The sequence below is a fragment of the Astatotilapia calliptera genome, chromosome 4 (genome assembly GCF_900246225.1).
Source record: "Astatotilapia calliptera chromosome 4, fAstCal1.2, whole genome shotgun sequence".
Taxonomy (NCBI): domain Eukaryota; kingdom Metazoa; phylum Chordata; class Actinopteri; order Cichliformes; family Cichlidae; genus Astatotilapia; species Astatotilapia calliptera.
This window is the reverse complement of record NC_039305.1, coordinates 21,898,200-21,915,633: the sequence shown is the minus strand read 5'-3', so window position 1 is coordinate 21,915,633 and position 17,434 is coordinate 21,898,200. Positions and strand designations below refer to the sequence as shown.

Below are 17,434 nucleotides of genomic sequence, written 5' to 3'. Positions count from 1 at the left end.
TCATGAATACTTTGGAATTGGATTACTCTAAAGCTGCATACATCACAAAGGTGTGTTCAAGAAGTGAGTTTCAGGAAAACTTTCAATAAATGCAAATATACACAGGTTTGTGTGAAGTGATTTCTGTGATGGCAGACTAAGCGTGAAAGGATTCAATGTTTCTTTCCCGATTAAAAACAAAGCTCGAAAAAACAAACAAACCAAAAAACGTAAGGCTCTTTTTCTTTTTGCCCAACCAAAAACTTATAGTATCAACAAAATGAAACCTCTGCATGAGTGTGAAGCTTGGACAATTGAATTTTTCCTCTAGTTCTGCTACAGCAAAAGCAAACTCAAGGGATGTTGGTTACCAAGGTTTTCAAATATTTGTGTAGTCTCTCTCTCTTCGGTGTTGCATTTGCAGACTGTCGCCGAATACCCACACTTGAGGGACAAAAGCACTGGGACACCTTCAGGAGCTGCTCGGCCATGGATGCTCCAGGTGGATGGTTTTTGTGCTGATTTTAATGCCAGAGGAGCTTTGGCGCTTTGCAGTTACCAAGTCAGCAGATCGTCTGTGTCTTTTACACATTACGTGTGTCAAACATTGAAACATTATTCATTTTCCCCAGGTTTCAGGATTAAAGAGTTACACTCCATTTAAAAGTAGTAACATCACAGCACATGTTATGCAATTATTTACCCGCCCACTACAAACTGCTTCTCTTTAACAAAAAGCTAAGTCATAATAAACGTTTATTGCAGTCTATAAAGTAGTCTGTCTTGGATAACATTTGGTTTTATTGCTAAACTGACTAAGATTCTTCTTGAACAGCTGAAAATGAGAGACTACACTTATACGAAGTAAGTATTTGGCACTTTGCATTAGGAAGTTGCAAAAACTTTGTGAATGAGTTTGTTTTTTTTTGTATATGTACAGAAGATTTGCAAGAGGTACAGCTACACTGATATTGTGCAAACCTTAGATAAGCAGCTGTGAAAATGGTTTAAATGCTTTTACTTAGCTGCACATTTCCTCTCTGTGTACAAAAGTTAAAGAGTTTTGATAAAATTTATCTAAAAAAAGAGCAGGCGCTAGTCTGTCCTGAATACTTTCACTTTACCGTAACAAGTTACTAATTAACAGTCTAACCTCCTAAAAAGAACAGCCTTGGTGTTATTCTTGTCATGTCTGTACAAAGTTAAGCATTTTGAAATGTATCAGTTGATTAATAAAAAATCATTTTCAGAGCATCTGTAGTGTAATGGTGTAATAGCATAAAGCACTAACCATCAAAAAGCGTTTTCAGTACTTTTTTGTTGTTGTTGCAGTATTCACAAACAGTGAGAGAGAGAGAGAGAGAGAGAATTCAATTTCCGCCCATCCTGCCAACGGTTCACTTCCTGTCTTGCTATCGTTTGGATCCAGCAACATACATCTTTGCTTTACTGCAGCAGCTACTGGAAATCAGACACAAAGGTAAGAAAAAATAAACATATTTTGAACAGCGAGTAGTTCGGTCAGATATTTTACATAGTGACGATTAAGAATATAGCAAAATAAATGTTTCTAGTTAAACTGAAATATCTATGATAAATTCTGCATTAGGTGAAAAGGGAAAAGAAAGTCTGGCTGTTCTCAAGACAGTAGCAATACAACAGAACTTCTATGTAATAATACTCATATTTAGATGCAAATGACAGAGTCACTGAGCTGACTGTGAAGAAATAACATCATGGGGAGCCTATGGTCTGCACATTGCTGTGCAAAAACGAAAGAAAACAGTTGTGAGCAAGACAACATTTCCACTGCTGAGAAGAGTGAAGAAAGTTCACTCCTCCCTGTTGGACAGCAGAGGGGGGGAAACACAGTGAAGGAAAGAAGGGAGGAGCCTGCATGCACACATGCTCAAGAAACTTCCGGGGAAAATGACTGCAGTGAGAACAGCAATGATACTGTTGAACTCAGTGCCCTCAGGTGAGACCTTTATTATCTTCTTATAAGTAAATATACAATCAGTATTTCTAAGGTAAAAGATGAAATAAATTATTAGCGTAGATTTATAAACCATGTATCGCTAAAGCAGTTTTGCCTTTTTCTAGTCCTTGTCTGTCTGCTTCAGCAGTAACAGAAATGAAAGGTAAGTTAATAATTATAATTTTATGATTAACTCTGATCATAAAATGCACATGCTTTCATTCTTTGTCTTCTAAAGTTCTAAACAACATGTCTTACTTTTTTTTTTTAACCTTTTCATAGATGCAGCCTTGGTGGACAAGAACCGCACTAAGCTCATTCAAAGCGTCACTTTGGTGATGGCTATAGCTGATGAATTGAGACAGCGGGGTATGATCCATCCGGAGATATACAACAAAATCCAAGCTGCCAGGACCAGCCAGGATCAGATGAGGGAGCTCTACAATGCACTGACTACTACAAAATCCAAATCCGCCTTCTACAGAATCCTCAAAGAAATTGAGCCACAGGCATGTGAAAGTATGTTTCAGTTGTTTGGTAACTATGTATACAGTGCATAGGGAAAGCATTTACAGCATTTGACATTTTGTCATGTTACAGTCTTAATCCAAAATGGATTAAAGTCATTTTTCACCTTAAAAAACAATATTTTTTTTTTTCCAAATTTCTAATACATTCATGTGAATGTGAACCAAACAGTTTTCACTTTATGTATCCTTCTCTGTGTAGAATTTTTTTTAAGTAAAAAAAATTATCTATTTTGGAATAGGACGAAATGTGGAACACGTGAACTGCTGTGAATACTTTTCGGGTGCACTGTACAATTATTAAATACAATTAATATAATGTTACAAATTTGCGTAAACTGCAAATAAACACAAAATGCAATGGTTTTTAAATCGCATATCCACATTTTATTTAGACAATAGAAGACAATAGAAAACACATGCTTTATTTTGAAATTGGTGGTTTTCCTCTTTACCTACAGCAGAAGATGTCATCAAGGAGGTCATCAAAAAGAACAAAGAATATCTGAGGCAGAAGTGTCAATGGGAGTTGGAAGGCACTGGGAAGTCTCGTAAGGATGAAAAATCATTGGATAAAATTTACACAGAGCTTCACATTATACAAGGAGAGAGTGAACATGTCAATAAACAACATGAGATCTGGGAGATTGAAGATAAAGCGAGAAATCAAACTGTTGAGTGTACTAGAATCAACTGTAATGACATCTTTAAACATGAGAAAGATGACAAAGAAGTGAAAGCCATTAGGACTGTGATGACAAAGGGGGTCGCTGGCATTGGAAAAACTGTCTCTGTGAAGAAGTTCATCCTTGACTGGGCAGATGGAAAAGCCAATCAGGACTTGGACTTCATCCTTATGTTTCCATTTAGGGAGCTAAATTTGGTCCAAGATGATCAGATTAGCTTTGAGAACCTTGTGAAAACATTCCATCCAGAACTTAAAACCATAGCAGTTGCGAAAGCTTTGGCTGATCGTGAAGTTTTGTTCATCTTTGATGGTCTCGATGAAAGTCAACTTCAGCTGAAATTCAAAACGACCACAATACTGGATGATGCTACAAAGGTGTCCTCAGTGGACACTCTGGTGACCAACCTTATCAGGAAACATCTTCTTCCCTCTGCACTTGTTTGGATTACTTCAAGACCAGGAGCAGTTCGACGCATCCCTATTAATTATGTCGACCAGTGGACCGAGTTCAGAGGATTTGATGATCCACAAAAAATAGAGTACTTCAGAAAGAGAGTTGAGGACAAAGCAGTTGCTGAAAAAATAATTGAACACATGACAATGTCACGGAGCCTGTACATTATGTGTCACATACCTATCTTCTGTTGGATTGCTGTAGATGTTTTTGAGTACTTGATGCGTAAAATGGGAAACACCAAAGATGAAAACCAAAAAATACCCACAACTCTTACTGGGATGTACACACACTTCCTTCTTATTCAGATGATGATAGCTAATGAAAAATATGGCGACCAGGAAGAGCAGGAAGAGCCTGATACAGCAGAGATCTTTAAGTCAAATGAAGAGTTCATTTTGAAATTAGGCAGGTTGGCTTTTGAACAACTGGAAAAAGGCCGGATCATATTCACTGCTGGAGATCTGAAGAAGTATGACATAGATATAACGAAAGCTGGAGTTTACTGTGGGTTGTGTACAGCAATATTCAAAGAAGAGAGTGTGTTCCTAACAAAGAAACTTTACTGCTTTGTGCATCTCACAGTTCAAGAGTATTTTGCTGCTCTCTTTGTATATCACAGTTTTGTAAATAAAAAAATAGATTCTGAAAGTCTCAAGGATTTCATGCTAAAAGGGTCTGATGAAGAGCTCAAGTCTATCTTGGAAACAGTTCCAGTGGATCTACCTTTGAATGAACTGATTGAAATTACAATAGCTAATTCAGCTCTTAGAACGACTGGAGAACTGGACATGTTCCTCAGGTTCCTTATTGGCTTGTCTCTACAATCAACACAAGACCTGCTTCAAGGTCTGATTCAACAGACTGAAGAACACTCAACGAATATTGAGCAAATTCGGTCAAGTCTTTTAGATATAGATTTATTGGATTGCTCAGCTGAAAGATGTCTAAACCTTGTCCACTGCCTGACTGAGTTGAAAGACAATTCCCTACATGATTCAGTACGAAAGTATCTGAAACCAAATTGTTTTCCTGAATCACCGCTCTCTCCTGTTGAGTGTTCAGCTCTGGCTGACTTGATTCTGATGTCAAACACACCTCTGGATGAATTCAATCTCAAGAAATACAGACCATCAGGAAAAGGTATCTTTAGACTTCTTCCAGCTGTGAGGAACTGCAGGAAAGCAAGGTAAGTTGGTTCTTTATACAAGAATGTTATTAAGTTCAGCAACTTGAGAGCACTGCAATATTTGGGCAGTGCTTTGTTCCTCCTCTTGTGCTCCTATGAACAGTCAACTTGATAAGCAAGCTTATCAGTAAGCTTTAATGTAAGGGACTAAGTAACGTCCTAACAACTATAATACAATAAAGCAGTAAATTTAAAATAAATATAATAAAATAAATGAAAGGAGACTGAAGAAGAATTATAATGTTTCGATGTAAGGGTAAATTCTTCTCCTGAAATTGCTGCTGTATGGTTCTGAGGACTGAGACTCCGGTGGAGCGCAGGATTTATTCAGAAGAGATATGTTTTGTTAAAATCCATTTTATTACACGAACCTGAAGTCTGTGAGTAACAACAGACTTTTACAAGAACACATGTGTTACAACAACAGATATGTGTTAATGAAGATGCTGCTACAGTTCCATATGTGTAAATGTGCCTGTGTACAACCATAAGTACTTGAAGTCAATATTGCACACTATAACATTAAACACATTAGTCTAGGACATTAACACAGCCCCATCAAGAGCTGCTTTTTGACAGACCTGTGGTATCATTAACAACATCAATGTGTTATAAAGAAACATGGAAACCACTGTGTGTACGCACTGCTGAGAAAAGACACGCAGAAATGGGTACCTTGTACATGTCTTGTGACATGAATCTCTCCTTCCTTTCCTCTTATCCTCCATATTGAGTTTGGCTTTGTTTCAATAAAACACCAGTACTATTGTACTGTAGGAATATGTGGGCACGGGCTCTAAGCACTCAGATAAAGAGTTACAGAACACATCCTGAGTTTTAGCACTGTGCTCACAGCTTTGAGCCATCCAGTTACGCAATTGTACTGATAACATTTCACCCTCTCATTCCAAAAAACACAAGACACACATTTCATTTTAAATTCAGCACAAATTACAGGAAATTGCTCACCTCAAATCTCAGTAATTCACCTTCGTAGGAGTTAAAATCTTCACTTCGACAGATAATAGTGAAGCAGAAGAGTTGCACTCATTGGTGCACGCTAACTTTTTTGATGCATCTTCTTACATTTACAAACTTTAGCTTGTCTGTCTAAAAATGACTGCAGTTGGTCAAAGTCAGACTGTGATTGTTTGGAAACACATTGCTGGGAGGTTGAATTTACTGGATAACAAGTTGGTTGCTCCAGCTACTTGTAATAGTTTGCAAACCCCAAAGAATTCAGTGCAGTCGCTCAGTAACAATTGAGTTTTTCCATCGCAAGATTACCATCCCATTTTACTATAGAGTGTTTGAGGCTTCACAGCAGCAATGTTTTGCAACACTAGCTAGCAAAGGAATGAAGCTTGCTAATGTAAACAAATGACTGACTCCCACCACAGTACAGACTCCAGTATAAGCTCCACAAGTACAGAAGCCCTATCAGTGTGAGCCACTGGCTCCAGCTGACGTAATACCTGATGCTAGAGCTCTGGGAGCTGAAGAAAAACTAGTACAAGGCATGAGCAGACCAAGTTAAAGTACTGACCTACCAATCAGAGCTATATGAGGACATGAAAGAAATAAATACAGCCTGTAGGACTAAACCTAATGTACCTCTCAAGTGTGTCATATCTGCCAGACCAGACCTTTGAATCCATGCACTCTGCCTGTTAACTGATTAATCTCACACTGTGACATTAAACACCTAAGAAAAGAAAAAAAGAATGAAAAAACCCAACCTATTCAGGTCATGCTGTGAAGTGTTATGGGTGCTATTACTCCTATTGCAGTGATTTCAGTCAAGTAAATCATTTGCATGCTTCTAAAACGTTATCAGATACTGAAGAACCATCTTTTTTTCCCATCTCTTCAGAATTTCAGGCTTGGATCTTTCTGTTTGGGAATATAAAACTATCGTTTCAGCTCTTCGTATGCCACGTTCTGTGCTGACTGAACTGCACCTGGTCAATAATACATTTTACAGCAGAAATGACGAAGGTGCAGAGATATTGATTGATGGACTGGGGAATTGCCAGTGTAAACTGAAAACTCTTAGGTTAGTAAGAGTATTTTTTTTTGTTATGTTTTGTTATCATTTATTTGAATGAAACTGATTTCATAATAATTTTGTGATTTTTTTTTTGCAGGCATTGCATATAGGGATGGGAATAGATAAGAATTAAGAAGTTCCAATTTCATTATCGACATCACTTACCGATTCAATTTTTTATCGATTCTCTTATCTATTCTGTGCAAGTGGAACTGATAAGCAGTAGTGATGTGTCTGTCGCGAAAGAAACGGCTCTTTGAAGTGAACGTCGCGAGCCGTGGTTTTTGTTTTCTCTCTCTCACCCTCTCTCTCGCACTTTTTTTTTTACTTCACTCCGCACGCCAGCCTTGTGCTTGCACTGAGCAGAGGGGGGAGGGGCGGTAGTTACACTCACAGTAGCACATGAACAGTAGTGATGGGATTTCCGGCTCTTTTTAGAGAACCGGCTCTTTCGGCTCGGCTCACTAAAAAGAGCCGGCTCTTTCGGCTCTGAACTGGCTCTTCAGGTTGTTTTGTTACTTTAATTAATTTATTATTAATATTTATTAATTTATTATTAATTATTAATTAATATTTATATATAAATATATGCGCTGGCCCCTAGAGACAAAACATGTACAAACTCCAAAAAGCACGTACAAATTCCAAAACACATTTCTAGCGTTAACTGAGCTACCTAGATCACTTGAATTACACAATTGAAAGCATATGTGTATGGTTTGTGTATTAATACACAAGCACGCATATATATTCAAATAATTTAAAAAAATGTTCATTTACCTGTTACTACCACACACCAAATCCAGTCGTTGGTACTTCCTGGCTTGTGTAGCCACTAGGTAACAAAACCTCAACACTGCGCCTAGCATCCTGGAGCACTTCTGGGGTTTTGTACGTGCTTCGGAGTTTGTACGTTTTTTGGAGTTTTTACGTGTTTTGGAGTTTTTATGTGTTTTGTAGTTTTTATGTGTTTTGGAGTTTGTATGTGCTTCGGAGTTTGCACGTGTTTTGGAGTTCGTGTGTGCTTTGTCTCTAGGGGCCACGGTAAATATACTTTTATTTATTCACTCCACATAAAATGTAATAAATAAATCATATAATACAAAAACCAACTATTCACATTTCAACTTTTAACTATTTAAATTTTCAGCTTTTTCCTTTTTAAATAAATTTAAAGTGAAGCAACAAAAAGGACCACAGCACAATTAAATATAAATTAAAATATGAAAACAAAAAGAAGATGCACATCTCTGTCATTTCGGCCTGCATGAATAAACTTTCTGAATCCTTTATCATCTGCAACTGAAAATAGTTGTGGATGATCACTATACCTTTCTAATGTGATGTTGTTGTCCCTGGCTCTCTTTCTCTCCCTCCTGCTCTGTTCCTGTGCTACTGCGAGTGTAACTACCGCCCCTCCCCCCTCTTCCCAGCGCAAAGCACAAGGCTCGTGTGTGGAGCCTTGTGCTTAATGTACAAATGTACAAAAGTAATAATGTAAAGAAGAGTGGGCCAAAATTCCTCCACAATGATTTGATGAACTCATTACTTAACATTACAAAAAAATTACTTTGAATTATTGCTGTTTAATGTAGTTCTAAAAGCTATTGAGTATTTTGTTTTTATAGAACTGTGTGAAAACTTTTTTCCCATGACTGTGTTCATCAGTCACTTTTCACCTATTATCCTTTATATTTGCAGTCTTTCTGGTCATGGGCTTTCAGAAACACAGAGTGAAAATCTAGCTTCAGCCATCAAATCAATCATCTCAAATTTAAAAGAACTGGAGTTGAGTGACAACATACTGAGAGACTCATTACTCTCTGTGCTCTCCACCGGACTGGGCTGCACTAACCTGGAGAACCTCAGGTCAGTGTTAGATGTTATTCAGATGTTATTCCTTATCTGGGACTTAGCATTATAGCCTGAGATGACACGGCTTTGATCAGAAGTTATTTATACCATTACTGGCTTTCAGTCCTGCTTGGATGTCTAGGCAATAACCTTTCATGACTGTGTGTGGGTAAGCCCACTAACAACAAAAAAATGCCCTTTCCATGTTTGGTCAATACAAAGAATGCATATGATTTTGCACTGGCAAAACTGATGCAGGACTCACTGAATAACCATTGTTTTACACTATATTCTTTTGTGCGGTGGTTTTTGCATCAAAGATTTCATGAATGAGTAATGAGCCTATCCTATTACAGCCAAATGACAACCTGAAATGATTTAAAGAGTGGAAAACAAGAAACCTTTGACCTTTGTTTGGCTTCATATCTAATCAGCCAATCACCCGGCAACTTAGTGCATTTAGACATGTAGATATGGTGGAACTAATCTACACAAAGCTGATTTTAGTGACTTTGAAGAACCACAGGTGACTCTACTACTACTACTATTTTGGCCATGAATTTTCTGTGGGTTTTACCGCTGGAATAGACATCCAGGGGAAAAAATTGGTGGTCCTCCAGACGTGCCAACTAGAATTGCTTACTGAGCACATCGGGTTTGTAGCTGAAAAGTCAATGTTTCATCCATAGGATTAATGTTAGCTAGCTCTACTTGCTCCATATTGTCTAGGTCCAAAAACAACATGAATGATAAGGAGAGCAAAGGGGATGCTCCCACTTTGCGAGGAAACAATTTGCCAGATACACTTTGGGAGAGGTTGAGCCTTTCATGCATGCCCAGATTTCATTGTTCTTCTTTGTAGTGTTTACATCAGCTTAGTCCTGTAAGAACACACTCATGTATTGTACTGAGTGAGCTGACCAAAAAGAAACCACAACTTATTTTAACTTGTGTAACTGTATTCATCATCCTGTGACATCCTGCTACAACACTTTAACACAGAGTGGACTTAAAAAGAAATACTACGGTTGTTACTTGTTGGCTTTGCGGCTAATGGCAAGTACATAGGAGCAGCCAGACTTCTGTGTCAAAAAGTCTGCCTTGACTGTAATTAACTGAATGAATCACTTGTTAGAGCATACAGTCTATGATGTAAAACAACACAGGACTTGTAGAGATGTGGGTCAATCAACAGTTACACAGCACAGATGACCTTATTATGTTACTGGCAGGGACAATGAATTATAACAGGCATTTTGGGCTGTACATGGGCTTTTTTTAAACCATATTAACAGTTGAGTCAAATTCTTCTCTACAGTGTAAAATTGTCTTGAATAGACTACCCATTTCTTCCAAGACTTTTTTCTGCTTCAACTAACAGCCTTCATTGGTCTCATTGCATAAGAGTAACAGCCAATTTTTGTAAAAGTGGGTGATTTACTGTATCTATGGATATCTATCTAATCTAATGCTGTTTTATCCTTTGTATCAAAAGGTTGAACCGAAATTGTAGGATTGCAGAAATCTGTGAGAAGTTAGTAACGGCATTCACATCCAGCACCAGTTACCTGAAAGAACTGGAACTAAGCTACACTGATTTAAAAGACTCAGAAATGGAGAGCCTCTCTGATGGGCTGAAGAACACAAACTGTAGATTGGAGGCATTAAGGTACAACACTGCATTAAAACAACAACAACAACTTTTAAGTACAAACTAAAAAAATTCTGTTACATTTTAGAGCTTTACAGAGAAGAGAAACCTCCCACCTCAAGTTTATTTTAGCAGTCAGCAGGGAGAGAGTGCTATTTGATTTCTTTTAAGAGATAAGATAAGATAAAACTTTATTAATCCCTCGGGTGGGTTCCTCTGGGAAATTCAGTTTCCAAAAAGCACAGCACTGACAGAAGTTACAGAGTTACAGAATATTATATATATACACACACACACACACACACACACACACACACACACACACACACACACACACACACACACACACACATATAAATACAGAGACATATATAAATAAAATATACGAAGGGGATAAATAGAATAAATAGGAATAAAATCAAAAATACAAGTGAATTGCACATTTAAAGTATTGAGGTCTATTGCACCATTGATTATTAACAAAAGTATTACACAAAAGGTATTGCACAGTGAAGTGAAGAGGCACTACAGCTTAGTTGGTCCCCCCTCCTTTGTCCTCCTGTCTCCCCTCCCTCTCCCCTCCAGAGAGGAGTTAAACAGTTTGATGGCGTGTGGGATATAGGAGTTTTTAAGTCTGTTAGTTCTTGTCTTGGGGAGAAGCAACCTGTCACTGAACAGACTCTTCTGGTTGTTAATGGCCGTGTGCAGAGGATGCCCAGCATTGTCCATAATGTCCAGCAGTTTCTTTAGTGTCCTTTTCTCTGCCACTGTCACCAGAATGTCCAGCTTCATGCCGACCACAGAGATAGCCTTCCTGATCAGTTTCTCCAGCCTGGATGAGTCCTTCTTTGCTGTGCTGCTCCCCCAGCACACCACAGCATAGAAACATACTCCAGCAACCACTGACTGGTAAAACATCCTCAGGAGCTTCCTGCAGATGTTAAAAGACCTCAGCCTCCTGAGGAAGTACAGTCGGCTTTGGGCTTTTTTATACAGGTGCTCTGTGTTGCATGACCAGTCAAGTTTATTGTCCACCCACAGCCCGAGGTACTTGTACTTGTTGACCACCTCCACCTCCTCCCCCTCTATCTGAACCGGCAGTGGACCTTCTCTGGACCTCCCGAAGTCCACAACCAGTTCCTTAGTCTTTGAGGTGTTGAGTTGCAGGTGGTTTGTGTGACTCCATGCGACAAAGTTCCTCACCAGACTTCTGTACTCCTCTTCCTGATCATCCCAGATACACCCCATGATGGCTGTGTCATCTGCAAACTTATGAATGTGGCATAATTCAGAGTTGTAGCAGAAATCAGAGGTGTACAGGGTGAAGAGAAGAGGGGACAGCACAGTTCCCTGTGGTGCTCCTGTGCTGCTGACCACTGTGTCAGACGTGATGTCCTTCAGCCTGATGTACTGCGGTCTGTCTGTGAGGTAGTCGGAGAGCCAAGCCACCAGGCAGGGGTCCACCTCCATCCTGTTCAGTTTTTCCTGAAGCATACAGGGCTGGATGGTATTAAAGGCACTGGAAAAGTCAAGAAACAGGATCCTGACCGTGCCTTTTCCCCCATCCAGGTGTGAGTGGGCTCTATGCAGGAGGTACAGGATGGCATCCTCCACGCCGACATCCGCCTTGTATGCAAACTGTAGTGGGTCCTGGGCATGTTGTACCTGTGGTCGGAGGAGGTTGAGGAAGAGCCGCTCTAGAGTCTTCATAAGATGTGACGTCAGTGCCACCGGTCGGAAGTCATTCAGCTCATTGGGCCAGTTCCTTTTGGGGACTGGGATGATGCAGGATGTCTTCCAGAGGGCGGGCACTCTCCCCAGTCGCAGGCTGAGGTTGAAGACTCGTTGTAGCGGCTCCCCAAGTTCAGCAGCACATGCCTTTAGCATCCTAGGACACACCTTGTCTGGGCCTGCTGCCTTTCTGGGGCGAAGCTTCCTTAGTTGTCTCCTGACCTGATCCACTGTGACACTGGGAGATGTTTGGGAGGAGGGGGGGGGGGGGGGGGGAGATGTCTTGCTGCTGAGAGAGGGATTGGAGGAGGGGGGTGTCATAGTGTCAGGAAGGGGGGGAAGTGAGGGAGGTAGGAGAGTGGGGAGAGGACTCTGTAGTAAAGGTGAGGGTGAGGGTGGGGGGGTTGTGGGCTGGTCAAACCTGTTGAAGAAGTTGTTGAGTTCGTTTGCCTTCTCCACAGTCCCCCCCCCACTGTGCTTTTCTTGATGTTGTGGCCTGTGATGGTTTTCACACCATTCCAGACCTCCCTCATATTGTTCCTCTCCAACTTCTGCTCCACCTTCCTCCTGTAGGTGTCCTTTGCTTCCCTCAGGCAGCGTTTCACCTCCTGCTGTGCTGCTTTCATCTCCTCCTTCACTTTGCTCCTGAAAGCCGCCTTCTTCATGTTGAGGACAGCTTTGACTTCCTGTGTTACCCACGGTTTGTTATTAGGATAACACTGTACCGTCTTAGCGGGGGCGACTGTGTCCACACAAAAGTTGAGGTAGTCTGTAAGACAGTGTGTCGCCCCCTCTATGTCCTCACCATGTGGGCTCAGAAGCACATCCCAGTCTGCGGTGTCATAGCAGTCTCTCAGAGCATCCTCCTTTTCTGGGGTCCATCTCCGGATGGAGCGCGTTGTGACAAGCTGCCTTTGGACGAGGGGTGTGTATTGTGGCTGTAGGTAAACCAGGTTGTGGTCTGACTTCCCTAGTGGGGGGAGGGGGTGGCTCTGTATGCATCTCTCACATTGGCATACAGTAGGTCAATTGTCCTGTTGCTCCTTGTGGGACAATTCACAAACTGGTGAAAAGCAGCCAGAGTAGAATCCAGTGTGGCATGATTAAAGTCTCCAGATATAATAATGAAAGCCTCGGGGTTTTGTGTCTGAAGTCTTGCTGTGACTGTGTGTATTTTCTCACAGGCAGCTGTTGAGTCAGCCCTCGGAGTAAACACACACACAGATCACATGACTGAACTCCCGATGTAGATAATATGGCCGCAAGCTAACAGCTAGCAGCTCCAGGTCCGGACGGCATACCGAAACTTTAACAGAGACGTGTCCAGGGTTACAGTATCTGTTGTTAACATAGACAATGAGTCCCCCACCTCTGCTTTTTCCGCTGGCCTGCGTGTCCCGATAAGATCTCATGGATGTGAAACCGCATAGGTCTTCGTTAGCCTGTGGCGTTAGCTCGGTTAGCCACGTCTCCGTGAAGATAAACAAGCTGCACTCACGGTATAGTCTGTGGTTGTTCAGAGCGCACAGTTCATCAATCTTATTCTGTAACGAGTTCACGTTGCCCATTATCACTGTCGGGATTGATGGTTTGAATCGCCTCCGGTGATCCGCTCTCCTCGCTCCAGCTTTGCAGCCTCTGTAGCTCCTCTTTATCTCAGCCGGGATGTTGTGTCGCATGCCGGTCTGTCCCTTTGTTCTTAGTGCCAGCAGCTCCGCTCTCGAATAGATGAAGGAGCTGGTTCCAGAAGTTTAAAAAAGTGCATTATCCATCTTGTATCGCTATATCTAAGAGGTATAAGTAGAGTAACTAGAGGAAGGTGAAATAAAGTTTGAAAACCTAGTCTAAAAAAAAGTTAAAGTTAAGAAAAAGGTGCGGTGTTGTAGAGCTACTTGGAAAGGCTGCCGTCACTCCAGTGCCATCTTGATGTAAGCACACATTTGACAGCTATTATGGTATTCTAACTGGCCATCTTCAAACATGGTTTCAAACAAAGACCTTACACTTGGTTAATTCTATTATACTATTTTATTTCAGCTTGCACAAAACTTTTATTATTTTTGCTAGATGAAAAGAAACGGATATTAATTTTTGTTTTGGGCTTTTGCATTTTATATGGTATATTGCTTATATATGTTATAAAATAATTAGTTTTTAATATTTTTCAAATGTGCAATTTCCTATATTATTAAGCTAAAAAAAAATTTCCTGCATTTTTTCATTCAGTCTCAGTCACAACAAACTCACCGAGAAAGGCTGTGAGACACTGGCTTCTTTGCTCAGCTTCAGAGCTTCCCACCTGAAACACCTGGACATGAGTTATAATGACCTGCTGGATTCAGGGGTGATAGCACTGTGTAATGCACTGACAAACCCACAGTGTGGATTAAAAACACTAAGGTCAGTTCACATGATGTTATCACAATAAATCTCCCATAAGGGAAGTAAATAATCGATCTCCTGCTCAATTTGTAAGTTTGCTCATTTACAAACAAATGAACAGTCTCCAGATTTTATGGTAGTCCCATTTTTACTGAAAGAGACAGAATATCAATCAAAAATCCAGAAGAAAAGATGTTTCATAAAAGTTATAAATTCATTTGCATGTCATGGAATAAAAGAACTTTATGATCCACTACTGCCTAACCAGAATTCTGGCTCCCACAAATTAGCAGATTACAGTCAATCAATCAGCGAATTACAGATACTCGTGACCTCAACTTATTATCTGTATAAAGCGCACCTATCCACAGATTCAGTTTATTCCATTCCAAGCTTGGACAAGAACCTCCGTCTCTCAGCTAGAACACTGAATATGGTTCGCGAATCAGTCGTCCAGCGGAACAATGACCCAAAACATACTGCCATGGAAACAAGAGTGGCTAAAGAAGAAAATAATAATCACATTAATATCACAGAGTAGCTTTAATCCTACAGAAAATAAAACTAATTCCATTAAAATGAAACTACCATAAAATTGGAGACTGTTCATTTCTTTGTAAAAACTTCAAAACTTGACAAAACATCAATTCAGCAAGGTATCAAATAATTATTTTCTCCAGTGTACATGGAGCCTCCTGCAGTATAACAAAAGTCTTACTGAATTCAACGTTTTTCAGACAGTTTAAGAGATGGTCTGTTATCGTGCAGTTACAATGCCTTGCAATAATTTGTACATTTAATATGCTTGAGATATTTATATATAACCACCACCAAGTCCCTTTGTTACTTTCAATGGATGATTTTTTTTTGTTTTAATCTCTGAAATAATCATATGATTACGTATGAATTTAGTTTGTGAGGTATAAATGCACACATTAAAACTGGTCTTGATAAGATCATCTACCACACCCACTGTTTGATTTCTGTAGGCTGTCATTTTGTAAAGTGACACAACGTGGAGGCTCCTCGTTGGTCTCAGCTCTTGACTCGAACTACTGCAGCCTCAAAGATCTGGACCTCAGCTTTAATAACCTCAATCAAGAAATAGTCAAGCTGCTAAATGAAAAAAAGAGAGATACATGCTGCAGTCTGGAAAATGTCAAGTATGGAAAAAAATCCTGTCTTAAAAAGAATGCTTTATGCTTAATTTATTATCAGTTTTTCAGTCATTTTAATATCGCAAGATCTATTATTGTTCTTCGTAAACAACTGTGCTTTTGTTTATTTTTCCCATTAGTGTGGACCACAATGAAGAATGTTGGGTCGATCTGAAGCTACTGAGACAGTGTAAGAAAAATATGTTCAAGAAACACTGCATGTGATGTGATTTGTGTGCAGGTTGTAATCTATAATTTGAAATATAAAATTTTCTTTTAAATCGGGGGGCAGGGGGTTTGAAAAAGAAGAAAAATCAGTTGGATTTATTAGTGTTTACTACTCAATGAGAATTATCAACAAGGTTTCCTGATAGAGAACATAAATAGCAGACAAAAACACTGAATTTGCTGGCTTTAAATTTTATTTTATACCTCAAAAGATAAATGATTAGTTGGTTTAAAGTCATAAACAAATTAGAAATGCTGATGCACAATACACTAAGATGGAGTCCACATTGACTGAGCAACGGAGCAACATTTAATCTTAAATCAAAGTGTGTTGTGTGTCTGTTGTTTACAGACACAATGTACATGCAGTTATTTGGTGGCACCTGTAAATAATAACTAAACCACTTTTGGTTTAAGCTTCATAGCAACATTATCTGAGATCAAGAACGGCACAAACAGTTAACGTTTTTCTACTGTTTTGATTGCAGATGCCTGTGACCTAACACTTGATCCCAACACAGCAGGTGTGAATATTATTTTAACCAAGGAGAAAAAAATGGCAGAATGTGTTCAAGAGAAGCAACCATATCCTGATCATCCAGACAGATTTGATCTTGATCAGGTTCTCTGTGAAGAAGGTCTGACAAGTCGCCATTACTGGGAGGTTGAGTGTTTACGGGCTGATGTTGGAGTGGCATATAAAAGCATTGACCGGGTGGGAGACTCTTCCTCTGAATTTTCTTTTGGAAAAAATGAAAAGTCTTGGTGCTGGATGAATGGTGGTGTTTTTAGTCATAACAATAACTTAACACTTTTGAAAAGTACACCACTGAGGTGTACCATAGGAATGTATCTGGACTGGCCGGCAGGTATTTTGTCCTTCTTTAAAGTCTCTGCTGACACAGTTACTCATCTCTACACCATACACACAGCTTTCACTGAACCACTCCATCCTGGTTTCTCTCTGGATCAGTTGGGATCAATTTACCTTTGTAAACAAAGAAAAGAAGAAAATTTTAGATGAAAGGAAAGAAAGATTATTCAGGAAAAAAAACTGGATTGGAAGGTTTATGGTATCTCTTTATATTATGTCGTGCTCAGCTGCATATAATAAAGACATGGTTTCATGTCCTGCATGCCTTCAACAACACTAAAAATGTGGGCTCACTTTTTAGCAGACTTCAGAAATTTGCCAGACCAAATGTGTGGGACTTAAACGACCTATCAAAGGCAGTATATGTTTATCCCAACTGTGTTGACTGTACATTTTGTAAAATGTTAAACATGACTTTTTTTATACATTCATTTTTAATGTTTCTGTTGTGCTGTGTTGTAACATTTTTTGAAAGGTGCTGTATAAATAAATGTATTATCTTTCTTTAAAATTTTATATTTACTGATTTGTACTCATGTATCTTTTCCATTTTATATTTATACACCTCCTAACAACAACAACAATAATAATAATAATTTGTAGGGAACAAAATTTGCAAATTAAAAAGTCACATATTTATTGTAATTCTTAGCTTCTTCCTAGGATGACCCCAATAGTGGCTGCACACAGCT

General features: G+C 39.5%; 1 protein-coding gene across 5 annotated transcripts; it reads left to right on the top strand.

Moving 5' to 3' along the window:
- The first annotated feature begins 131 nt into the window (after positions 1 to 131).
- LOC113021057 (NLR family CARD domain-containing protein 3-like) lies at positions 132 to 17,158 on the top strand. 5 transcript variants are annotated; one of them, XM_026165468.1, is made up of 13 exons: positions 132 to 481; positions 815 to 843; positions 1,312 to 1,957; positions 2,083 to 2,120; positions 2,240 to 2,476; positions 2,946 to 4,815; positions 6,689 to 6,871; positions 8,567 to 8,734; positions 10,215 to 10,388; positions 14,328 to 14,501; positions 15,473 to 15,646; positions 15,781 to 15,830; positions 16,357 to 17,158. In XM_026165468.1, the coding sequence occupies exons 3-13, from the start codon at positions 1,716 to 1,718 to the stop codon at positions 16,890 to 16,892; spliced, it is 3,846 nt and encodes a 1,281-aa protein (XP_026021253.1). In that variant the 5' UTR covers positions 132 to 481; positions 815 to 843; positions 1,312 to 1,715; the 3' UTR covers positions 16,893 to 17,158. The 5 variants fall into 5 exon arrangements, with proteins under 5 accessions (XP_026021253.1, XP_026021254.1, XP_026021255.1 ...); XM_026165469.1 differs by having other exon boundaries at positions 815 to 1,459; positions 1,671 to 1,957; XM_026165470.1 differs by having other exon boundaries at positions 815 to 1,459; positions 1,589 to 1,957.
- Positions 17,159 to 17,434: the final 276 nt, after the last annotated feature.